Genomic DNA, 26,153 nt, shown 5'->3' with positions numbered 1-26,153 from the left:
TCCAGGGCAGTCAGCTCGCCAGGTTCCATTTTGAAATGATTTTTAATTAATTAATTTTTAAATTTCACAATTTCCCATGGAACAGGAGTTCCAGTTTCTGTCTAGCTCTATTCCTGACTCTTAACCTGTGTCTTAACCACAAGACCATCTACTTACTGTGGATTTACACTGCTCTAATTGGTGTAACTGAGATAAAAATTTGGCTCAGTGTCTAACTGTTGCCTTGTGGCCTTATGCTTAGAGGTTATTCCCAACCAAAACTAGATACTGTCAGTTTGTTTCCAGCTGTAACAGGTACCAACAATGCCAGCCAGTCTGTATTAATAAGTTCCATTATTTCTTCAGACAGGAGAAGGTGAAAAGAAATCTCCCTTGCCTAGTTCGCAGTCTTGATTTGGCATGAGATACTGGAGCAGTTTTGTATTGGTGAGAGGGGAACTCCTAGAAAGTGACATGGTTGTAGCCCTGGGGGCTGTAGCTGAAACAATTACAATTGAATATGTTGAAAATATATGAATGAGGAGTTTTAAAACCTGTAAAAGCAGTTAGAGAAAAGAGCAGTGTGATGTTCTGAGAAATGGGGCCCAATTATACAGCCCATACTTACCTTGCTGAGCACGGAGCTATTGACCCCAAACCCACTGAAGTTGATGAGTGTTGCCATTGGGCTTTGGGTCAGATCCTTAATCACCAGAGTGATGCCATTGAAGTTGGTGAAATAATAATACATAAGATTCTATTAATAATGCATATCACTAGATAAATATAAAGCAGTAATTTGGGACATACACACAAATAAATGCTTATAAATATCAAGGAAGTTTGGAAATCCATGCTTGAGTTGTCGCATCATGCAGGGCAGATGTTTACTTAGAAATTGTAATACTATGGCTGAAAAACTTTCTGTATCTATATTTCATAGTAAAAAAAAAAAAAATCTAAAAAAGGTCAAACACTGTCCTAAAAAGAAAAACAAGCATTTAATCTGTCTCTGTAAATTAGAGTGTATGCTAAGGAATCCATATTTACCAAGGTCTAGATTTTGGCATACTTTACTCAAGTTGTGTTGCCTGGGGAAGGGTTGTAGGATCTCGCCCCTAGTAAGGTTATGGTATGTAAAAGAAAAGGAAGATCTATTTTCTTGCATTTGGAGCTATATTCTGTTAGTCTTCCTTACAGGAGTAGTTCCATTGACTGGGACTACTCATGGGAGTAAAACAAGGAGGATTTGAACCTTGAGAGGCACAGAATGGTGTTTTCAACTTGTGTATTTTCACTGACTGTTAGAAATATGACACTGCAGAGCCCAATCCTGCAAAACTTATCTACCACTCACTTAAAAGGTACTACTGCTGGGAAGTATGAGTTTGAAGGATTGGCCCCAGTGGTTCCTATGTCTAAGAAGTGAGTAGCAATAATAGGTTCTGAGTATACCAGGTGCCTTAGTATTTAATTCACAGGCATTTCAGCTCACTAGAACCACACCTATTTTAATTTTTTTGCTAACATTTTTGCTAAATAAATATTTACATGTACAGGCTTTTTAATTTGGCTAATGTAATAGTTTGCATTCCTGTTATTCTGGTCAAAATAGGAGTAGTATGGCATTTTAGAGCGGGGTAAGGACATAGAAAAGTACATGAAGCTGCAAGGAGTCGGGAGTTATTCTGAGTTATTCTTATTTCAGTGGGAGTTTTGCTGGCATGAGGAATGCAGGGTTGAACCCTGTATATGTTGTTCTGTTTCCTAACTTAAATTAACATTGTCCACATAAATACTCAGTAGCATCTGAGTTATCGGATCTCTGTTACATTTTTTCTTTTGCTTTGAGTAGTTTTAATTATATTAATTAATTTCACATTTTTGCAATGTAATTTTTGGCATCACACGAGGGTAGGCATGACTAAAGCCAATAACTAGTATAAATGCTTCCTGTTAAATATGCATAGACCATTAGCTACATTTATGCTGAGAGCCGATTCCCATAATGTCTACTGCACTGATTTTATTTTTGACATTTTCAAATCTTGGTTATTAAAATGTATTTTGGAGAAAAACAAAAACCAATTTTTCTTTTAGACCCAATGTGTGTGGATCACGTTACAATGCCTACTGTTGCCCTGGATGGAAAACGCTACCTGGTGGAAATCAGTGCATAGTCCGTAAGTTACTGTTGTTGAACATTGTGGCCGAGATTTATCTTTTCTTGTTGCGTTGTGTGCGTGTTTATCTTGACTGTGCAAAGCTGAATTTATTGCTGGTATCAGTTCAGTATCTGCCAGACTGCATTTATTTACTATTTTAATGTATGCAAGATAATATAAAAACCCCTCTGAGCTACAGTACAGCATGTATATAGTTGATGTGTTGACAATATTTGGACAAGGGGGTCCCACAGATATTTTCCTCTTGAGTCTGTGGTAAATCCCCTAAGCCAAGCGATGTTCGGGCTCTTCAGGAGTTAGGAGCTATGGAATCTGTTCCTTTTGTTTCCCCATTTAAACAAGAATGCTTTTTCATAACCTAGGAGGGAGGCAACACCACATGGCAAAGGAACTTATGCTACGTGCATGTGCTGGACCTCTTTATACTTTAGTCCTGAAATATACGTAGGGGGTATAAAATATATCTACAACCATAGGTATCTGTACATGTGTGTTTGTGTAAAGGTGTACCATACCAGCAACAGCTGTCAGAGGTGTTTTGATTGTGGATGACACAGACAGGGAGAGTAATATCTGAGGTGACAACTATCACATTGGCATGTACATCTCTGGTGCTAGATGAAAGGTACAGGCCTGCACTCCCATCAGCACCATCCTTCACTAGTGATGCAGTAGGCAACACCATGGACACATGTCTCCTAAGGCGTGTCCCCTTTTGGGCATCTAGTACTACAGGTGGTCCTAATGCCTGACTATGCCTTGTTCTCAGGGAGCACGAGTCTGGCTGTCCGCTACAAATAATGGGATGGGCCCCCTTTGCTCTCCATTTCCACACACAGAATCTGCCTTCTGTGTGCAGAGATTTTGTTTGCAGTGTTATTATAGCTGTGTTGGTCCTAGGATATTAGAGAGGGAAGGTGAGTGAGAGAATATCATCTATTGCATAAGAAGAGGGCTGGACACTTCAGGATGATGGTTTTGGGGAACATTGGGACTGGGAGTGTGTTGGGGTCATCCTGCAAATAGTAACCAAAGAGGGCGGAAGCCAGGATGGAGTTCTTGTGCCATAGGCAGGCTGCTGGAGTTAGAATTGCTGATCCAGGGATGTACAGCACACAAGACACTCAGGGTGTGACCTGCATGCTTCTCTGCGGGCTATGAGTGTCTAGGTTGGTCCAATTAAAGATATTACCTCACCCACCTTGTCTCTGTAGATATTTTAGTAATTATACTCTATTTGTGTTGTGAATCAGGTGCCTTTTGTGTTTTATGGGGGGGGTTTTAAACATATTTTAAAACCTTTTTTATTTTATTTATAGCTATTTGCAGACATTCCTGTGGGGATGGATTTTGTTCAAGACCAAACATGTGCACATGCCCAAATGGCCAGATAGCACCTTCCTGTGGTTCAAAGTCAAGTAAGTATTCTGCTGTACCTTCCGTTCCTGTTTGCAGTCTGTCAAGCTATCAGCAGCCAATAATGTTTCAGACAACTAGCCTCTGAGTCACTAGACCTGCTTACCACAGCAAAGGAGGCCTAGTGTCCTGTGATGAAAACTGAAGAATGACTCAGAAGCTAGCTATGGGAGATGCTCCTTTTTGCCAAATTAAAACCAAATTAGTTGTATTAGAAACCATATTAGCTTGCCAGTACTCACACTTCCAGCATTTTTTACTTTCTGGAAAATTCCTCTTCTCTACCAGACACTAGACTTGCACACATCGACAGCACAAATGCATCCTGATAGACATGTCATTGCAGACAATGGGCCAAATTCTACTCACTTGTGTAACCCCAGTGAAGTCATATGGGGCATTGGAGGGCCAGATTCTGTTCTTATTTACCTGGGTAATCCTACTGATTTCAAAGGGATTAACCAGGTATAACAGAAAACAGAATTTGGCCATTTCCTATTATATCTTAGGGTATTATACTAATCAACATTTTTAATCAGTGCTGACAATTTTTCCCTTATATTGTACTTAGATTTTGGCTATTTTAACATTGTGGATTTTCTATATATATACTATAAAACACTAACACTTTAACTTGACATGCAGCTCGTGTTAAAAAAATCACTCAGGACTTGTTTAAATCGTACAGTAGTTTTAGGCAAACTTTTGGAGGTCACACTGTTTTTAATCAGTAAAGCAAACCAGTGTTTAAAATAAAAGGTGACTGAGTTATGTTACTTAGAATACAGTCTACTGCCTAGGTGAGCTTTTATGTAGTAATTTTTATCACCAAGCACTTCAACTGCACAAGGACTTCAGAAGATAGACTTTGTGTGAATGGTTAGCACAGTTGGCATCATAGACAGATTCCATGAATATATATGTATGCAATAGACCACAATAGCTTGGAGCTACCATTAAGAAACAAAGGAAATGTGACATTAAAAAACCTGTTTAACATTAAAGGGTTATTGTCAACTTAAATCTGGCTCTAAATTAAAATGTTGTCAAAACAATCTTTTATAAAACCAAAGTCAAATGGAAATGTTCTGCAAATGATGCTAACAAAAATAAATATAAATTCTGATTTAAAACCATTGTTTTTAAACCAATAACTATTGCCATGCAATTTTTGAAACCCAAATACTGTAGCTTAAGAACCTGAAACTTAACCGTATAAAGAACAGTGAAACAAACTTCATTGTTTTTTCACTGTCCCACCTCAGAGACATTGAAAAGGAAACATGCAGTGGCAAGCATGTTGTATTTTAAACATTGACTTCTCACAGTGTAGGGTTGGATAGTGCAAACCTTACCACTGATGAATACTGACTCATATGAGTGGTCTTGTTGACTTCAGTGAGACATCTTGTATGAGTCAGTACTCACCAACCTAAGTAATGAATGCACAAGCTAGCCCTTAAAGTGCCATTATTAACATGGGTAAAGACATTTATTTGTTCACAATGTGAGTTTGATTCAACAATATTTAAGTTTGTGACAGACCTACAGAGGAGTGAAAATTCGAAGTTAAGACTGCTGTTCCATCCATAATACATCCTGTGCGGGGCGGGAGGGGGGTGTACAGTATGGGGAATGGGTCAGTCTTGATGTTGATCAATTGGCATCCTGCACCCTGGGCCCTCAAAGGTTCTGGAACCTACATTGCTTATTGAAAGAAATGGTATTTACAGAAGTCAACTTGCCTTCAAAAGCTAACAGTGTTTGGGCCCTTTTATGGGAGGACTGTAGAGCAGTCCTGTGGATCACCATTTGGTGGGTCATAGAGTTGCTACTCTTATTTACCTCAGGACTCTTCAGGTCAAGTTTGATGTCTGTGGAAGATATGTGTGAACCACCCAGATTTCCACATGTATACATTTTATTAATTAAACTAAACTATGCAAAAGCATAAAATAAGTACAAACAAATCAAATTTAAAGAAAGTAGGTTAATATAAAATCATCAAATTAATCTAATTATCATGTTGATTAAATCATATCAAATAAACCAACAGTTCCCTGTAAGCTCTACATAATAATTCGGGAAGGCAGCAGTCTTGTTTATCAGCCCCCCAAATAGCAAGGCATTCTCAATCTCAGTGCCAGTGGATACATTCATGTCCCAGTCACATAGCTGATACAGGGAGCTCCCAAGCTGAAGTTAATGTTGAGACTTACAGCTCTGGTGCCAGTTAAGACAGCCTGCCCAAATAATTACTCTGCTAAGAAGACTGGAAAAGAAAACCAAACCAAAAAGTTTGCTATTTATGCAGGATGGTTGGGTTGTCTGAATTCTTTTTTGGTTTCATTCAGCTTTAGGAAGCTGGTACATGGTTGAAAAGATTAGCTGGTGGTTTTCTTGGCTTAGATATTTTAATCTCAACAGCCTTGCTGGCTGATTAGAGGTTACTTCCTTGTAAATGTCAAATCTCCAGTGTTTCATGCTGCTGGACTCCTGCCCCTTGGTGGCTAGTTAGGAGGACGTAGGAAACACTGGCTTCTTGGTCAGTCATAGTGGCATTCATATCCTGAGGCCAGTAGCTAATGGCAGCAGCCATTGCAGTCAAGCAAGCCAACAAGCAAAGGCTTTTCTTTGGTATTTTAAGATATTGACCTGCCTGGTTCCTCCCTCTTGGAACATCTCCTCAGGAGTCCCTTGTTGAATTGGAATGGGGGATTCTGAAGTCAGTGATATCACCCAATGGGATTTGATCACCTTCCTGTAAATGGAAAAACTTCCTCCTTTGAGTCATTTTGGGCTTGGAGAATTCTCCGATTCAAAAATATATCCAGTCAGTCAGCAGGTCTGTAGGTATTTGAGCTTGTCTGAGGCCATGGGTCAGTCCACAGACATTATCACAACCATCCCACAAAGGCCCTGAATAAAATGTCATTTAAAAAATGCAAGGCAAGCAGAAAGAATTCCATTGACTTCAGTGGACTTTGGGTCAGGACTCTGACTCCAGGTCCTTGTTCAAACCAAACAGAACCTCCCAAAGCTCATGCCTTTCTATTTTTTGCTGCCATCAGGAAGAAGCTATATCATCTTAAGTTTTGAATGTTTCCAAGGCTTTTGTGGACATCACAACCTTCCTGCCATGCTCTGTATAACATGCAGCGAGGCAGAATGCGCCTTCTCTCATGATCAGTGGTTATAATTCCATGGCTTAGTGTCCACCGCCTAACTCTGGTCTTCGGAGTCAGTCATGCCGCAAAAAAAGCATGCTTAGGATGTGCATGTCTTTTGCATTTGGGTTGCCATGAAGATCTCATTTCACATTTACAGCTGCTGGCTGGAACTCTTCTATCCAATACCTGGGCTAGAGTGGAAATGTTCTTTCTTGTCACAGAATTCTATAAAAATAGCCACTAATATTTTCTCTGATACTCCTGTGCTTGATCCTACAAAGTGCCCCTTTTCCAAAGATATTGATATTGCTGCTGCTTTTGCCCTTAACATCAGAACTGAAGACCCTTATGTTTCACTGCTTGGAGTCATTGACTGGACAATGCCTGTTACCTTGTTACTGCTTAATCATCTTTTGAATGTGTTGTGAGCTATATTGGTATGATGATATGCTATGGAAACTCAGTGTGAAGCCAAATCCTGAAGTTCTTACTCATATTCACTGAAAAATTAGTTAGAACATCAGGATTTGTTACTTTTGAATGTGCTGCCCATTTTTTCCATTTGTGTAGCAACTTTAATATTACTTACACATAGTTTTGAGTGTTAATTGTCAGCGCAATCGGTAGATTTATAAGGCTCTTTTCCTGCAGCTACTCCTGTTTGAAGTCAATGGCAGCTCTAAGTGTAGATTGATTGATTTTCAGGATTGGGCCTGAAAGAACAACTATTTTGGGTTTTTTAAACCATCTCCTGTGCAATCTAAGACATGGCAAAGCCATGTGTACTAGCTGACCAGTCCCATGTAATTCCTGTATTTTTTTTGATAGTGCCGTAATTGATCTGCAATTTTTGGGCCAGATTCTTCTCTCCCAGGTAGAATAACACAGCTGAATGAGAGGAAATTGCTGGTGTAACCAAGGGGAGTGTCTGGCTCTTTATTAGTATGCTGGTTTTCAGAATTTCAATCATAGACCCAAACTCTGGACAGCCTATGCATGTGTTTCTATACATTTTTGGAAGGTTAATACTTTAGAATGTTCAGTATTTGAACTGGTGTTTCCAAAAAATGTCAAAAGAGGATCCAAAATCAGTATTTAGATTCCCTGTTGTATGTCACTGGTTCTGCTGTATAGTACTAGAGGAGACAGCTCACCGACTTGAATGGGCCATTTTAGTAGTGATGACTGTGTGTACCACCAAACTCCCATCATTGTATTTTAAAAAGTAGAGAGGAATATTTTACTTTGGAAGAGTGCCTTTGAGAAGTAAGACAAATGATGGAAACTATTTTTTTCAGAATTCTATGTAAAACCATTCCTTTTCCCAAAATGGGGAAATATCCTTTTGCTTTCAGCTTGAACAAATAATATAAAACTTAGTAGTTAAGCTACTGTTAACCTTTTTATCTCAGATGTAGTTCAAAGTATTTAAATGGCTTTGGTACTCATGTGGGAATGGAAATTAGCTTTTGGCTTGGCTTGCTCTAATTGAAATCAGTTTGTGGTTTTTAAGTTCCTACCCTGCTTGACAGATGATATCATTTCCTATGCTTTTTCTAATCCCCTCTGTTTTTCTAAGATTGTATAAAGCTAAGTTGAACTACACATTTTAAAGTAACTATACACCTTTTTCTGACCTACTTAGGATGCTGTCCAAAAACCTTCACTTAGACACTTACTCTGAATATTTTCACTTTTTGTTGAGGAATGTTATTACACTTTTTGTTGCCTAAAGTACTTCCATAGAAAAGCAAAGATGTATCACAACTATTAGAAACATGGGAAATATAAGTTCTAGTTTTAACCTCAGACAATTTAAACATTAACAATGTGTGTTTATATTGGTGGATATATTATAGAGTGGTAGATGTACCTGTGGCAACAAAAGCTACAATTATTATTTCTCCTTAAAAACAACAAAAACCCAACAACCACTTCACTTGCATCTTTGTGGAACTTAAATTGCCAAGGGATCTAAGGAGCTTTGGCGGCAGCAAACTTTCAGTGGTGATTTGCCATCTGTCAGTAACATGCAGTGGTTGCTTGCGCAGTCTCTTTTCCTCAGTCCCTCTGACCATTTCAGACAGCGTAGTAGGTATCCTGTGCTCTCTGCCAATCTACCAAAACGTTAATCTGAGAGTAATCCTATCTGGGGAGGAGTCTTTCATGTGGTTCCTGTTAAGAAGGAAACCATTTCCTGGCTACATATTCAGAATGTCTGCCTCAATTGAAATCTATCAGACATTGGGAGCTGTGAGGAGAATTAAATCATGAGGCCTCTCCGCTTCCATACAAATGAAGTTCCTGATACTTAAGTGGTTCCTGACTTCTTCATTGAATAACATATTTGTCCTTATTATCAGAAAAGTGCAGTGCAGGCTTTTCAGTTTATTGGCGTAAGAGGTAGATTGCATGTTAACCATTCGTAAATGGCAAATGCCTAGGTATGGGGGAGCATGAAATACAGCTACCCTTCCTTTGCTAAAAGATGTGGGAGCGCTTCCCCTTTCTCTGGCCGTGGGGAGCACTGCTACCCTAAACTCCTCCTCCACACCCCCCAACACATCAGCCATCAGCACCTTTGTCTGGTGTTGTAAAGACACCACATAGACAGGTCAGAGAATTTGCACTGCAGTTCCACCTTCTCCCACTAGAGGTCCTAATGTTGCAGCTCCCCTTCCTGATCTGCACGTGTTAACAGGAGCAGGGGTCTTCCTGGCTCCCCGCATGAGCCTGTTCCTCCATTGCGCTGATGTTAAACGCTGGTGCTACTGCCTGGTAGTGTCTGCCATCATCTTTGCTTTCCCTTTTCTGCTGGCTTAGTTTCACCACTGTAAACTGGGGCTGTATCCTGTAGCCCTCACTTGTGTGTGAAATTCTAGTTATTTCAATGAATAGGAGCTGGAGGTTCTACCCTCATTTGTTTCTGGCAGTGTTTTGAGTCCCTTAATACTGAAACTTAATTTTGTTTTCTCTTCCACTTTCTACATACCAAAGACCTACTCCTAAAGGATGCTAAGCACCCTCTATTTCTAATGACTCCCTTTATGCTCAGCTCTTCACAGAATGAAGCCCTAAAATAAACACTGAGCCATTTAGCTATTCCTGACTATTTTGCTAACTTCTGAAAAATTATTATTTTTCTTTCAAGTACAACACTGCAACATCAGGTGTATGAATGGAGGTAGCTGCAGTGATGACCATTGTCTCTGCCAGAAAGGATACACAGGAACACATTGCGGACAGCGTAAGTAACCAATATTTACGTATGTAGACTGTAAAGGTACACAATATTGAGACACACAGATCAGTCACAATTTAAATCTAACTCTAAGCTAACACCGGACTCGCTCTTGCTGGACTACAGTGGAATTTTACAGGAACACACGTGACTTTGAATTTAGTGCCAAGTGAATTCTTTCTGATCAGAACTATTAAAATAAACATCAAGTAAATTCATAATAATTGGATATAACCTGATCCTGTAATTCTTACGCTAGCAAAATTCACATTGGCCTCCAGGGGTTTACACATTGCAGCAATAGGCCCTAAATTTCAGTATTATCAGGGGATTCAGTTTCTATACAGTAGAGTTTCTCAAGATTTTTTTTAATGCAATAACTTTATGTAATGTGAGGATTTTTAAATATAGAATTATGTAGTGTACCGGATCACCAGATTGTTCATTTTGGCATTAGTTAAGGTTGCTTGACATAGTTACTCTCCTTGACCAACATATTTTGCATTGAATTACATCTATTCTTGGCTGTTGTGTTCAGACTGGAGTTATACTAACTAGGCAATACAGATAGCTGGTAATGCCTTTAACGTAAGTGCAGCTCTGTTAAAGAAGCATATAGTTGATCTAGGCATGTGAGATCTCTGTAATGTATGACAAGAGTCCTTTGCCTCTTTCGGATAGGATATTTGCTAGGTTTAGTGAGATCCTGTATAAACCCACCTCTGCTCCTCTGTAATAACCAGGAACAATGCAGTCATGGGAGAGTCTCCACGAGCATTTCAGACTCCACTGTTTAAAGAGTACCAAAGGCTGATGCTAATTGTATCTTTCCCATCAGGGCTGCAACAGTTCTAATAAACTCAGAGATCACTTTTGAACCCAGTGCTGTCATGTTGCTATCCAATGAGCTATTAGTCCTACAAAGAAAATTTATTTTAAATACAGACAAAAACATTTCTTCCTTGGGTAAGAACTAGGGATGAAACCCCGACCCATTGATGGCAATGGCAAAACTCCCATTGCCTTTAGTGGTGCCAGGATTTCACTATAGGAATTTGAAGGGGAGGGAGAATTTTGTTATGAATGAGTAGGTGGAACCAATGTGTGTGGTTTGGATGTCAAATAGCAAGTAGGTAAGGGAGGACGATCTTGCAAAGTGTGTTATAGATGTTTCCTTCAGTAGAGGCAGGGTTACTAAGACAGATATTGCTTAAACAGAGTCACATCAGAGAGCAAAAACTGTGGGGCTGCTCCATTTGGAAAGCGATCGGTTGCCTTTTCAATTGGTACTGTGAAAACAAATTGTATGTAAAATCCAGTAGGTATGTTTCATGTGAATATTACATTTACTGATTATCTTTGACAACTGGAACTATGCTTTTGGACTTTTATGTCAGGAGAAGTGGGTTCTATATCTCATGACATGTCATATGAGGCCGCAAGACCTGGTGTACCTCTTTTTGGATCCAAACAATGAAACATGAGTACTGATATCTTTTTTGACTATCCTGTCTGATACCATAATTTACTGGCTGTCAACAAGAAACCCTGGGACATTTAATCATATTTCTGATAGGTCTGAGTGAACAAATCAGTCTGTTAATTTATTCCTGGACTGTACAAAGGCATGGACAGAACTTGGAAGATTTGGAGATAATGTGTTTTCCCAGCCCTAATCTGTTTACTCTCTAGTAATTAAACGTTACTTAGATTAATGGCAAATGTAAAGGGATGTTTGAAACTAGCACAATTAGACTGTACCATACAGGGGAAACACCAGAAGCCCAGAAAGATTCTGATTTTTAAGGTGTTTGCAATATATGTCCTTGGAAAAATTAATGTTCTTCACTCAATTAAGGCTGTGAAGTTGTGTAAAAACTGAAAAATAGACTTAAAAAGTCATTGAAAAATAGATCCTGTATCTAAACTAAATTAAAATATCCAGTCTCATTACATTCCTAGTCTTCACCATTTTTCCTGAAGCTGGTAAAACTACGTCTATTATGAAAGTATGTCAATTAAGATTATTTTTTGCTCCCCTTCACTTGCAGCTGTCTGTGAAAATGGGTGCCTTAACGGAGGGAGATGTGTGGCTCCAAACCGATGTGCTTGTACATATGGCTTCACTGGACCTCAGTGTGAAAGAGGTAAGTGCTCTAGATCACACGCACTGGTGTATATGTTATCGTTCTAGTGAAACTGATTTAATGGTTATTTATTATAATTGTAAATTGAAAATATTGATGATGTGACACAACTTAGATTGTAGAATTTTATTATTGACTGTGAATGATTAATATAAATAAGATTCTTCTTGAAGAATAGCATGCATATTCTTCATTGAAAGCAAAACTGCAGTCTGAGAGAATTGTGAAGGTTTTATATGCATTCATGCAAAGTTATGGAGTAAGACTAGCTTAACTCTCGTGGATGTAATCTCTGAGGATGGATGATCTATTGATGGATAGAATACTTACTTTCTATATAGGTCTAACCGTTCAATCTCCTATTTTCTTAACTTTCTATTCCATGTACTTGGTTGATGGCATGCTCCTATAGTCCTTATGCAGCCTGATGATAGATCTTTGCAAGTCTCATTTTATTTTTCTGTTGCAAAACTCCCCATTTAATTACTGTTTCAGGGGGTGTAGAGATGTCACATTTCCCCCCACAACTGAATGAGTCTTATTTTAACTTTTAGACTGAAAATAAATATTCAATGTTAGTTATAGAAATATATAAGTTTGATTTTAAAAATGGGACCCAGAACGAAAGACATATGAAATTGATTAAGGCATATGTTTTGTTCCATTTGCAATGCTCATGAAAACACCTAGATCCAAAAGCTGTCAAATAAAAGCATCAAGCCATATTTTTACATAAGTGTTAGCTCTGTGTTTAAATTATGAGAATAGCTCTGTTGTTTTCATATCAATCAGACTGATGCATTTAATTAATGATGATAAGCAGCATCCTGACTCTTTTTGTGTTTTGTTTTGGGTTTTTTTGGCACGGTTTACTCAGTTCTTTACATCTTGTATGAATTTGTTGTTACCGATTTGAAACTTTTTGCTTAAGGGTATCCATAGCAACAAGCACAGCTGTTTCCAGAGGAAAACACAGCCATACCAACTGCCTTATCTGCTATACTGGGTTGTTTCAAGGAAATTAAATCAGTTTAATGGCTCACTGGGGACAGAAGCCAGGCATTATTGTTTTACTGTAATCCTCATGTTGAACTCTTTGTAGTCTTGAAAATAATGTTTGTTTAAATTTGATAAAATGGTCTATTAATTTGCTGCTTTTGAAAATTCATCTAGATCATCCATAAGTTAGAATTTAGTATATGCTCAATAATATTAAAGAAACATGCATTATAGATATTACAGAGCTCATTTTGGGCCTGACCCTGAGAGGTATTGATCATCCAAAACTCACCTAGACTTCAATGAGTGTTCTGGGTGTTTGTACCTTCAGGCTCTTAATTGTGGCTGGCTCTCCTATACAGGCGGAATAGGTGGTTACCTAAAGGCTAAAGCAGCCATATATTAGAGGCAGCAAAATATATGACTGTTTGTTCTGTCTTTGGTCATGAGGTGGGAAGTAGTAGGCATTTCCTACTTTGCTTAGGGCAGAGAGAACTCCTACAATTGGCATTAAGCAAAGTCTTGCGTACAGTTCACTTGGGTATGGTTTTGCTCTTATGATCAAAGCTTCTGGTGAAATATTTCTGCAAACTGTATGGGTGCACCATACAAATCCTCTGTTTGGTTTTTTGCTATCAATATTTTAAACTGGTGATTTCTGGAGATTTTTTTAGGGAGAATGATACTGATATGTAAGAAGCTATCGTGTCAGATTCTGTGGGGAGTCCAAAGTGTATGCATCTTGCATTTTCCCATGGCGCCCTCTGCATGTACACCACACAAGCTTAAATTCTACACAAGCTTAGAGGTGTAACTTGAATCCCATTGCATATCAAATCTGAATTTGACCCACTGAGTGTTGGTGCACTGAGTTGGTGCACATGGCCAAAAGGTTATAAGACACGAGCGTAGCAGGAAAAGCAACTAACAGCTGGAAGATATATGAATATGTAGGCTAAAGAAGGAGTGCCTTCTTACTTTTACTCTTTCTTATGCCTTCTTCCAGCTCCTCAGTGTATTAATTATGTGCCACTGTAAACTCCATAGATGGCTGTACAACCATGTTTACCTAATTATTGACCTATAACCCACAGCATCTTACTTACCACCTCTGAATTTGACCATTACCACCACTGTGGTCTAGATTTTCAAACTTCATATGCACAAATAGGGTTTGCACGGGTCTTGATTTGTGCTTGTGTAATGGGCAGTTCCTGCAATGACTTTGATAAATTGGCCCTGTACGTCATGTCGGGATGGTATGCAGATTAAAGGTGCCGTTCAAGTCTGTGAGGCGGGGAGGAATGTGAGGAATCAAAAAGTGCTAAAGGATCTGAGATTAAAGACTTCTAAATCTGAAGGAAATAAAATTATCTTAGTGTTTGCATTGTACTCAGGAGTACTGAACGTTACTGGACAGGGACTATTCATACAGCCTTGCAGACAGAGCTTGTTACTGCAGCCATTGGGATCAAGCTTTGGATCTGGTGAGGCTCTGCCCGGTGCAGGATCTGAGGAGGGAGACAACAATGGTGGCTGTATGCCATCTTTATGCCCCCTGCTTCTGGGGCTGTCAGGGGCCAGTTTGATTCCCAGCCCATGTTAGAGCAGTGGTAGGCTGCTCAAATGTGTGTCTAGCAGCAACAGCTTGCAAACCATTACACCAGCTGGGGGTTGTTGGAGCCAAGCGGTGTTCTGGCTATGCCCCACATTCCCAGCCATACTCCCTATATCAGGCTGGAAGAGGGGCCAGAGAGCTGGCTAAACCAACCTTTATGCCATTGTGGAATCCTGGGCAGGCAACTGAGCCAACTCCATGCGACTTTGTGCCAGTGGACCGGAGCAAAGCAGCCGTAGCAGGGGCCAGGGCCTGGCCTAGTGTCTTCAATCTGTATGCCTTTTCCATAAGGCATTCTCTTAGCATACGTGTTTGAGTCCATAATTATCAGAAAAAAGAGAGAATTGTGATTAACACACCCTAATTGTTAATCTTGGTGGTGATTATTGCAAAGCTGAGGCCAAATGATAGTGCCCCCTGTGGATCTTTGAAGTTTGATTTCTTTCATACATGCTGCATGTATTTCATCCCTGCAGCCTCTGTACCTAACTGAGCTAATATATTCCTGTTCACCAGAAAGGGTGGGGTTCCAGATCCCTGAGTCATACTATGTCATCAGAAAAACTTCACTCTGAAGGGAACATTTTGAGTATAAGCTAATGCCGACCTTGACTGGAATAACTTGCCTTGTTCACCATCTGCACCTGTGTTGTCGCTAGGGAGTTGTCTGGCACTCTGCCTGCATGTGATTTTACACATCTGTCAGTTGAATCAGAGATCCAAATGCACACTCTAGTATCAGGAACATGATGTAGATTTTTGACTCTCCCCGGGGGACTTATTATATGTATATGGATGGATGTGAGCCAATGAGTGGATTACAGTGGAGATGCATACTGTGTAAAGTAAAACAGTACCTATTTTCTTCCTACCAAACCTGACATGTCAAAGGGGAAGCACCTTTATCTAAGCATGAATAAAATGAGAACTACGTGTGGCAGCATTCTTTTAAAACGTCTCAATTTTGGAGTGAGCAAAACAGACCCAGTTTTCTTGTTTGCATTTACCTAGAAATGGTACTATCAATGGGAGATGGAGTGGCCGGATTTTGTGGTATGTGCCTTGCACATCACACATGTGTAGCTGTGGTTTGACTTCTGGGTTGGGCCAATGGTCTAAAGCATGTATTATGGCTACAAATTATACAGTGCTTCTGTCTACAAACATTAATCATTGCAGTCAAAAAGCATGTTTGTGGCATATCTTTTAGTTCATGTATGTCACATGCCAAAGAATCCTGCAACCCTTACTACATAATGTTGCAGCGTATAGCATTCTTATGCAGTGTATTGTTGGACAATCTAATACATTGTTTGGAAGCATCCTAATAATCTGAGTGGAAAACAATGAAAAGGCTCTATTGTTGTAGCAAAGATTGTATATGTTTCTTAGATCCCGAGGTATGCAACGTGGTTCTTGCCTCTAATATTATGCTGTTTTAAATAGAATTTCTGTTACATATATTTTGGTCCATATATGTAACATGAGACAAGCTGGATTTATGATATCTAAGTAAAATGCTGGCCATGTGCTTGCTAAATGAAGATCTAAAAGCCTTTCCCAGAGGCCAGCTCCTTCAAGCACCAAAGCAAGCAAATCAAAGGGCCTATTACAATAGAAATCCTGCTGACATGATAGCGCAGTGAGATCTGCCGAAATCTGTGGCGTGAGTACTTTTGACTTGGAAGGGGCAGCATCTGGCCCTGGATGATTAGAGCATACAAATTGCATTTTGTATGGATCAGTGGAAGCCTTCCTAACATAAAATACTATAAACAAAGTCAAAAGGAATGTTGTTTATTTACTACTTTGCTGGAGATCTTCAGCACATTGTGGGAGGGTATGTTATGCCACCAATGACGTATATTCTCTTAGATCCTGATTTATTTGATGGCTATGGCATGATTGCATTAGTCATATACCTGTATCGATAACTTCTAAACTGTTGAGTACAGTATTTGGCTCCTTTCCAGAGCAGGGGAAGCCTACTGGGCGTAGTGCCAAGTATATGCAGATGCATCATTATGAATAAAACTGACTTGGTATTTCTTTGGGATGATGTTTATTGGAAAGATGGACATGGCATAAATTAAACAATGAAAGGGTAATGGAATTGGAAAAGCTTCCTAAAAGAATTTAAGACAGATTTAAGATATATTAACTAGACGGGAGAATATTTTATGGAGCCTAGCTTGGTTGAAAGGATTTCAGCTTTTAGGGCTCTATCCTGCAAGGTGCTGAGTGCTCTGGCCCTGATCCAATGAAGTACTTCAGCACATGCTGAACTTTAAACCCAAGAGACTCATGTGCTTGCAGTTAAGCATGTGCTTAAGTGCTTTGCAGGATAAGCGCCCAAGTGCTCAAAGCCCTTAAGCACATGCTTAACTTTGAGCGTATGAGTCTCTCAGGATCAAGTTCTTAGTGAAAATAAACTCCAAATAATAGATTAGTAAACCAAAAATCAGATTTCCTTCTGCCATTCAAAATAGCTCAATGAATCATGCGCTTTATGAACAAAAAAGTTCAGTTCAGAAAAGACCATACACACTTAATGATCAGAAATCCCCTATAATCCAAAATCCACTGCCTGCTAATGACATTGAAAGCTCCCTTGATTTTCTGAACATATCACTCTCCCCTGTTACATTCAGATAATTGTACTTTAATGGGGTGAACTGTATATAATGTACAATTGATGCTGTACATGGTTGCTGTACTTGCTCTACAAAAACGACCTGAAAAGCGTGCTTTTGCTACCTAGACCCATTTGGAGAAACATAGTGAAAGCTCTTGGAACATGATACAGCCCTGTTTATTTGTTCAAGTCCTTGTGGCAACATAAAGGGCCCAATCCTGCTGCTTACTGGCTTTTTGGCATTGGCTTTAATGGAGCAGGATTGGGCCCAAGGTAGTTCAAATATTATTTAAAATGTATCGTGGGTTGTTTTTTTCTGGACTCAGAATATGAGCAAATGAATTCTTTTCCTGCACACCGAGTCATTCCTATACTGCTGTCTTCATACAGGGATTTTTGCTTGGTTTTTAATTATGTTTGGCCATTATTAAAAGTTCCCAAATTGAATGCGCTATGTAAAATTATCTTTCCCAGAGATCCTCTATGCGAGTGTGAACACTAACTGTGCTCAAACCAGGCCTTAGTGCTATGCATATTTTCTTCTTAATAAATATTACAACTGGTAGAATATGTTTTTACAGCAAGGACGCTGCACCCCTTAGCGTGCCCCGTCTCTGGTATTTAGTCTAAATGGAAAGTAAATAACAAAGTGTAGATAGCAGTAAAAGTATGTTCTCAAAGCCTTATGTCGCATTTAAAGTAGTATTGCAGCATATGGTAGCTGGCAAACATTTGAATAAACTTGATTTTTGTAGCTGGCTTCCAAGAAACACATCTGTTGACATAGACATGTAATTTCTGCAGCCCAGTAACGTTAATGCATGTACAATATTATAGCAGCACTCTAACACAGCTGTAGTTGAAGGCCTGTAATAACTGTTGCTATTGTAGACCCTTATTTTCATGAGTTTATAACTTAATCATGAAAATTTGCACCAGGCTGAAATTTAGTTGATTCAGTCTCAGCATTGGAGTGACTTTTTTTTTTCCTTTAAAATATTTTGAGTACAGTTTTGTAACACTCTATTATAAAATGTTTTCAATTTTAAAACCCAATTTGCAGCTCTTCTTTCCAAATAAGCTAGTGCTTTAGGGGATTTTTGTGCATGAAAGAGAGTGAACTAAATGGATAATCCACTTGAGTTTTTCACTTCTGGAATGGAGGTTGTAGCTTAATCCTGTGGACAATAGTTCACATTACACAATTAACACACCCAATTTAAGATGCTTTAAAATACACAACAGTATAATCAATGGATCTCTAGGCCTGAATTTGATAAATTCAGCTTAAAACTCTGAGTTATTTAAAGCAACAAATGTAGCAAGGATTTTGAGTAAGCAATAACACATTTCAGAAGGGGTAGTTGTACTAGGCCAGGGGTGGCCAACATGAGCCTGAGAAGGAGCCAGAATTTACCAATGTACATTGCCAAAGAGCCACAGTAATATGTCAGCAGCCCTCCCATTAGCTCCCCCCCCCGCTCCCAGCGCCTCCCACCACCACCAGCCACGCTGATCAGCGCCTCCCCCACAGCTCCTGATCAGCTGTTTTGTGGCGTGCAGGAGGCTTGGGGAGGGGAGGGGGAGGAGCGAGGGCACGGCTGGCTCAGGGGAGGGGCCGGGAAGGGGTGGAGTGAGGGCAGGGCCTGTGGCAGAGCCAGGGGTTGAGCAGTGAGCACCCCCCGGCACATTGGAAAGTTGGCGCCTGTAGCTCTAGCCCCGGAGTCAGTGCCTATATAAGGAGCTGCTTATTAACTTCTGAAGAGCCGCATGTGGCTCCGGAGCCACAGGTTGGCCACCCCTGTACTAGGCACTAGTAGTTCCTGAGTAGGGAAAGGACTTGGTCATTGTTCTGTTCCTTACGTATATGTATCTGATATAATTATCTAACTAGCCATATATTGTTGCTTATTCTATACCTTGTGCATCGCCAGATATTAAATAGCATCTTTTAAAAAGTGCTTATTTAGAGAGATACATAAAGCTGATCATGATACATATGCTTCAGTGCAGAGGGACTTAAGGCTTCTGGGAGAAGCTTAATTCTTCATGCATAGTGTCAGGCATTTTTTAAATTCTCATTGAAGTCAAGGCTCTGTTTGGAGAAGGGAAACCATCACACACGCTCCAGTTCAACCCAACAACAAAAACCAACCAACCAACTCCCCACCAAATCAACAAGAATTTTCACAAATGCCACAATAAAGTGCAAAAAGATTTTCATTATAAAAACCTCTACCTTATCTACAGGCTGTTAAGGCCAATGACCTTTAGATATGCAATGATGTACTGGGCTTTAGGTTTTTTGTTTTGTTTTTTTTATTGTTTTGGTAGGTGTGCAAAAATTCAAATGAAAATCAAGGTTTCCACATTGTGTTCAGTGTAGAAAAGATGGGACCCATCATCAGCAATTAACTGTATCAATTTATGCAGACAGACTTTATAAATTGTAATATAGATATTTTAAAAATAATAATGGATTGAAATAATTCCTGGAGTTTTGTTGCCCAAAGTATGAGCCTAATCCTGCAAAGATTGAGCAGTTTACAAGTTCTTTTGGGGTATGTGTGTGTGTGACTCATAATTATTACTTAAGGATTGGATTCGGCTTCCATTGATGGCAATGACAAAACTCCCATTGACTTCTCTTGTACGTGATCTGGCCCTTAGTATCTAAGAAGCCTTGTGTGCAAGGACATAATTACATCAATGAGTTCTGCTGAGATTATATACAAGAAAGGATGTCCATGCCTGCTTGACTGTCAGATTTCACATTAGTACTGATATGACTTACATACACAGTGCAGATAGGTGAAGAATGTAACTTCCCGAAGAGCTTGCATTGCTAGATTTGCACTCTGTGAAGTCCTGTAGGGAATTTGGAGGAATCTATATAGAAGTGTATTGTGTTATGAAGGACAGATTGTTTCATGCAGTGAAGGAACTGCAGGAATGACTATTCTTTGTGTTTGAGCTGTCTCCATACAGATACATCTCTGGCCTCCATGATGAGCATGAACATTCAAGCTATTTTGACTTTTTCACCAACATTACAAATATATTCCCCAGTTACCTCCATTTCAGGTACCTCTCAGCTTACTGCTCAGTACATATTTCCTAGAACATACAATAGCCGAGAAAAAGGAATTCCTGTAGGAGCTCTGGCTGGAGAGGTGTTTGGCTTTCTAAATGGTAATTCCTGGGGTTAAAATAATAAATGAGGCTGAGAACCTATTTAACTATGCATGCAGCCATTTATGGAGAAAAATGTTCGTTCTGCTCTGGGCCTCTGTGTTTTGATATAAGAAAGCACAAGTACCTAGAATCTCTTGATTTGTTGCTGTGAAAACAAATGTTTTCTTTGTGAATCACCAAGAACTTTTATGTGACTATTTTCCATTCATACTTCCCTGTTTCCCCCTTATTGAGCCGTTAGGCTGCAAGTTTTGTTACTAATGCAACAGAAAGAGACAGCGTAGTGAAATTCCAATGCATATGCTCTCCAAATAGTTGAGTATGTGAGGGTTTTTTTTTCTTTCTTATTTTTAAAATAAATGATCCGAAGCTTGAATAATAATCAGTTCTAATAAAGGAAAGAGACCCTCATTTGAAACATCATAGATCATACTTGATGCAAGGATAAACTGACAAGGGTATTTCCAAATAAAACAATTCTTGTCTGTAGGTCAGCTGCAAAATGGGGATTATCTGTAATGAAAACAGATCTTAAGCAGAGGTGGTCAGAATGGTCAGTGCAACTTTCCTGTCGTATCCCCTTGCAACCTACTTGTAATAAAGTGGATGAATTTTTTCCCTATCAAAGTCAATGCTTTTGTACAGTAAATGTTGCATTTAGAAATAATTTCCTAATTTCATTTCAGCATAAAAGTTGCAAAAGAAGATCGGAAATAACTACTTAAGAACGGTTACAACAGCCACATTCACACTTCTAGTTAGCCTTGGGAAGTTCAGGAATAATGACTGAGTGGTTTTTATATTTTTCAGTGACAGCATGTACTGTTTGGCACTCTGGAGCAATGCTGTAGGAAAAGAAAAGAGGCCTAAATAAGGTCTGAAAAGGAAAGAGCCCTAAGAGAAAGATCAGTCTCCAAACTCTGCTCTGCTGTAAAATAAAAAGCTAGTTTTACACTCCTTAACCAGACAAAACTCCTGTTGAGATTAATAGGCATTTTACTTGAGTAAAGAAAGCAGGGTTGACTATTTCTCTTTGTAAAAAGGTTTTAATGCCTAAGGATTGGGGAAAGTAACCAATAAACCACTACTATTGTTAAAAATGAACACCACTAGAAGTCTTAAAATCACATATTGATTCTAAAACAAATGTCCATAATTCTTTAACTGGACTTTGGGCAACAGAGATCAGCAAAATTCAACTATACATATCAATATCCACAGACAGCATAGGACAATAAAGTTACTCATCTAGCCAGCTCATTTACTGATTGTCATTCAAGTCCCAGTCCAACATATTGTACTTCTAATGTCAAGATTTATCATAGGGTTCTCCCATGCATCCATTTGCCACCTGTGTAGTTTTGCACTAGAGCAGGGGTTCTCAAACTTCATTGCACAGTGACCCCCTTCTGACAACCAAATACTACATGACTCCGAGAAGGGGGACTGAAGCCCGAGCACCACCATCTTGGGCACTGCCCTGGGGGGCGCCAAAGCTTGAGGACTTCAACCATAGGCAATGGGGCTCAGACTGTGGCTTCAGCCCCGAGCCCCAGCAAGTCTAACGCCAGCCCTGGCGACCCCATTAAAATGGGGTCATGACCCACTTTGGAGTCCCACAGTTTGAGAACCACTGCACTAGAGAGAACGTTCCTGTAGTAGTACTCCAGTTCACTCTGAAAATCACATTTCTCATTTATTCTCTTTTTAAATTTTCTTTTAATATATTTATTTTAAGTGCACGTAGTGGTTAGGAAACAGATGGATAGAGACTTATGGAGACTAAAATCCTCTCTCCGCAGCAAAGCTACAACACAGGACTCCAGCAATGCAGGGTTCCTTCACGTCACGATGCCAGTACCTCAGCTGTAACACGTTTACAGCAGCTGAGGATCTAGGGTAAGAATTTCAAAAGCACCTAAATGACTAAGTCACATTTTCAAAAGTGATGTAGGCACCTAGGCTCCTATGTCCCATTGAAATTCAGTGAGATTTAGACTCTGAATTGCATAAGCCATTTTTGAAAATGAGGTTTAGGCTCCTAAGTCATTTAGGTGCTTTTGAAAGTTTGATCCCCAGTTTTAATTAGTAGCATAACTTTTACCATTAACACATACGATAATCCTTACCTTATTTTTAGTTCATGTTCTTATTTTATAGCTCAGCTTATGATGATGATGACAGTAGCAATAATGATCCCTAGCACAAGCATTTCTTCTCAGATGATGGCCATTTGGACTAAAGGGCTTTGCCTCCAACCAGTCATTAACTAGGAGGCAAAGCCCTACCCAAATGGGTTTTGCCTTTTTACAGTTTAAAATATGCAACTAATAAATATTGTATTTCTGTGTCAGTCTTACAATCTGCCCTGAGTAAAGGGCAGCATATAGTTCATAGATTTAATGAGTCTAAAGCCTGACTGGACCATTGGGTCTTCTACTCTGACCTCCTGCATATCACAGGCCATTATATTTTACCCAGTTACTGTGTACGGAGCCCAGTAACTTATGTTTGGCTATAGCATATCTTCCACAAAAACATCCCATCTTGATCTGAAGACTTTGGACTTTCCTTAGTAGTTTGTTCCAATGGTTAATCACCCTCATTAAAAATTTGAGCCTTATTCCTAATGTGAATTTATCTGGCTTCCACTTCCAGCCACTGGTTCTTATTCTGCCTTTCTCTGCTAGATTAAATAGCCCTTAAGTATGTTGTATTTTCTCCCTGTGAATGTCTTTATACACTGTAATCAAGTCATCTCTCAATCTTCTTTTTGATAAGCTACACAGATGGAGCTCTGTAAGTCTCTCACTGTAAGGAATTTCCTCCTGGCCTTGAATAATTTTTGTGGCTCTTTTCTGCGCCCTCTCCAGTTTTTCAAGAGCCCTTTTAAAATGTGAGCACTGGAATGGGACACAGTATTGCAGTATCGGTCTCTCCAAGGCAGTGTAGGTATAATCACCTCCCCACTCCTATTCGCTCATCTCCTGTGTATACACTAGGGATCGGCAACCTTTAGCACGCGGCCCGCCAGGGTAAGCCCCCTGGTGGGCCGGGCTGGTTTGTTTACTTGCCGCATCCACAGGTTCAGCCGATCGCGGCTCCACCGGCCGTAGTTCGCTGCTCCAGGCCAATGGGGGCTGTGGGAAGCGGCGGCCAGCACATCTCTTGGCCCGCGCCGCTTCCCGCAGCCCCCATTTTTCTGGGATGGCAAACTGCTGCCAGTGGGAGCTGCGATTAGCCGAACCTGCGGACGTGGCAAGTAAACAAACTGGCCCGGCCTGCCAGGGGGCTTACCCTGGTGGGCCATGTGCCAAAGGTTGCCGATCCTTGGTATACACCAAAGGATCACATCAGCTCTTTTTGTGACAGCATCACACTGGAAGCTCATGTTGAGTTGCTCATTCAGTATCACCCTGAAATCCTTTTCAGAGTCACTGCTTTCCAGTATACAGCCCCCCCATTGAGTTGGTACGGCCTGCATTCCTTGTTGCTAGATGTATATGTAATCCACTAAACTTTGATTACACAAGTACTCACTCTAATTCCATTTTCCTGCAGGAATAGTGAGCGGGTTCAGTCTGGTTTTCACAGCAGAGCTCCCACCTGTGGATGATAACACAAAAGATAAATAAGCAAATTTGGACAGTCGTGGATGCCCATACCCTGAGTTGCTCCAGTTTGGAATACAGACACCACAATGTAGCAAAGCTGCTCAGACTAAAATAAATCTTTAAGTTTGTAAGAGGACACTTCGAGGGTTAACTTAAGACGCCTCAGAAATCTAAACGCAATCTTATCATTACAGCCGTACAGCAAATACTGTGCTTGGAGCCCTGTGTGGATACAAAATTTGTATCCGCATCCGATCCGCGATTCGCAAAGATGGTCCATGGATATTAAGTGGATATCTGCAGATTTGCAGGGCTCTAACTACGCAAACAAAAAATAGTACTGTCAAGCATACCAATATCGTCAGTACCAAAACGGTACATAGGCCACAAATCCTAGGCATTTAAAATATGCACTACTGATTTGGCATTAATATCACCACACTGTCCTGAGCTGAACAAGCAGCATGGGCCTAATTCTTTGAATAGGCTGGTATCCTCCTCCTTGTGATTATCTTCTTGCTGCAATTAGTAAAAGCAGCCCTGTGAGCATGACCCCTCGGGCACAGAGATTTTCATCTTCCCTCCTGTATGGCTGTCTCCCTCTGGGTCCAGCACTGAAGAGTTTGATGCCTTTTTTATCTTTATTGTTGGGAGTGGTATTGGCTCCCACCCTTGGAGATGCCCTACTAACCATGCTCCAAGGGTTTGTCACCTTTTCCCTTTGTTTACCAGCTAGTTCCATAGTAACTGGAGTCAGGGGACAGCTGGTCCACTCTTCTGGGAGGCTCCCTTCCCCATCCTCTCCCCCCACAAACTTCCTTTTCCTGTTCAAAAGGAACAGCTATCAAGCGGAGTGCCCCAAGGGTCGGTCCTGGGGCCAGTTTTGTTCAATATCTTCATTAATGATCTGGAGGATCGCATGGACTGCACCCTCAGCAAGTTTGCAGATGACATTAAACTGGGAGGAGTGGTAGATACGCTGGAGGGTAGAGATAGGATACAGAGTGACCTAGACAAATTTAGAGGATTGGGCCAAAAGAAATCTGATGAGGTTCAACAAGGACAAGTGCAGAGTCCTGCACTTAGGACGGAAGAATCCCATGCACTGCTACAGACTAGGGACCGAATGGCTACGAGGCAGCAGTTCTGTAGAAAAGGACCTAGGGGTTACAGTGGACAAGAAGCTGGATATGAGTCAGCAGTGTGCCCTTGTTGCCAAGAAGGCTAATGGCATTTTGGGCTGTATAAGTAGGAGCATTGTCAGCAGATCGAGGGACGTGATCATTCCCCTCTATTCGGCATTGATGAGGCCTCATCTGGAGTAGTGTGTCCAGTTTTGGGCCCCACACTATATGAAGGACGTGGAAAAATTGGAGGGAGTCCAACGGAGGACAACAGAAATGATTAGGGGGCTGGAGCACATGACTTATGAGGAGAGGCTGAGGGAACTGGGATTGTTTAGTCTGCAGAAGAGAAGAACGAGGGGGGATTTGATAGCTGCTTTCAACTTCCTGAAAGGGGGTTCCAAAGAGGATGGATCTAGACTGTTCTCAGTGGTAGCAGATGACAGAACAAGAGTAATGGTCTCAAGTTGCAGTGGGGGGAGGTTTAGGCTGGATTAGGGTTACCATATTTCAGCACGGAAAAAAGAGGACGGGAGGAGCCCCGCCCCCGTTCTGCCCTAGCCCCGCCCCCGTCCTGCCCTAGCCCCGCCCCTTCCACTCCCCGCCCCCCTCAGAACCCCAACCCTCCCCCTGCTCCTTGTTCCCTGACTGCCCCCTCCTGGGACCCCTGCCCCTAACTGCCCCCCAGGACTCCACCCCCATCTAAGCCTCCCTGCCTCTTGTCCCCTGACTGCCCCAACCCTTATCCACACCCCCACCCCCAGACAGACCCCTGGGACTCCCACGCCCCATCCAACCACTCCCCACCCCCTGACAGCCCCCCCCCCCA

General features: G+C 40.6%; 1 protein-coding gene across 2 annotated transcripts in view; it reads left to right on the top strand.

The window, feature by feature from the left end:
* FBN1 (fibrillin 1) overlaps positions 1-26,153 on the top strand; it is a 216,332-nt gene that overhangs the window by 21,340 nt on the left and 168,839 nt on the right. For both annotated transcript variants that reach the window (XM_024200606.3, XM_024200598.3), the window contains exons 3-6: positions 2,080-2,162; positions 3,485-3,583; positions 9,903-9,998; positions 12,044-12,139. In XM_024200606.3, the coding sequence (XP_024056374.1) occupies positions 2,080-2,162; positions 3,485-3,583; positions 9,903-9,998; positions 12,044-12,139 (374 nt within the window). The remainder of the gene's footprint in view (positions 1-2,079; positions 2,163-3,484; positions 3,584-9,902; positions 9,999-12,043; positions 12,140-26,153) is intronic.

This window comes from Terrapene carolina, unplaced genomic scaffold, assembly GCF_002925995.2.
Source record: "Terrapene carolina triunguis isolate 2854851 unplaced genomic scaffold, T_m_triunguis-2.0 Scaffold67, whole genome shotgun sequence".
In the NCBI taxonomy this organism is placed as follows: Eukaryota; Metazoa; Chordata; order Testudines; family Emydidae; genus Terrapene; species Terrapene triunguis.
The sequence above is the reverse complement of the archived record's forward strand: the minus strand, read 5'-3'. Positions and strand labels throughout refer to the sequence as shown.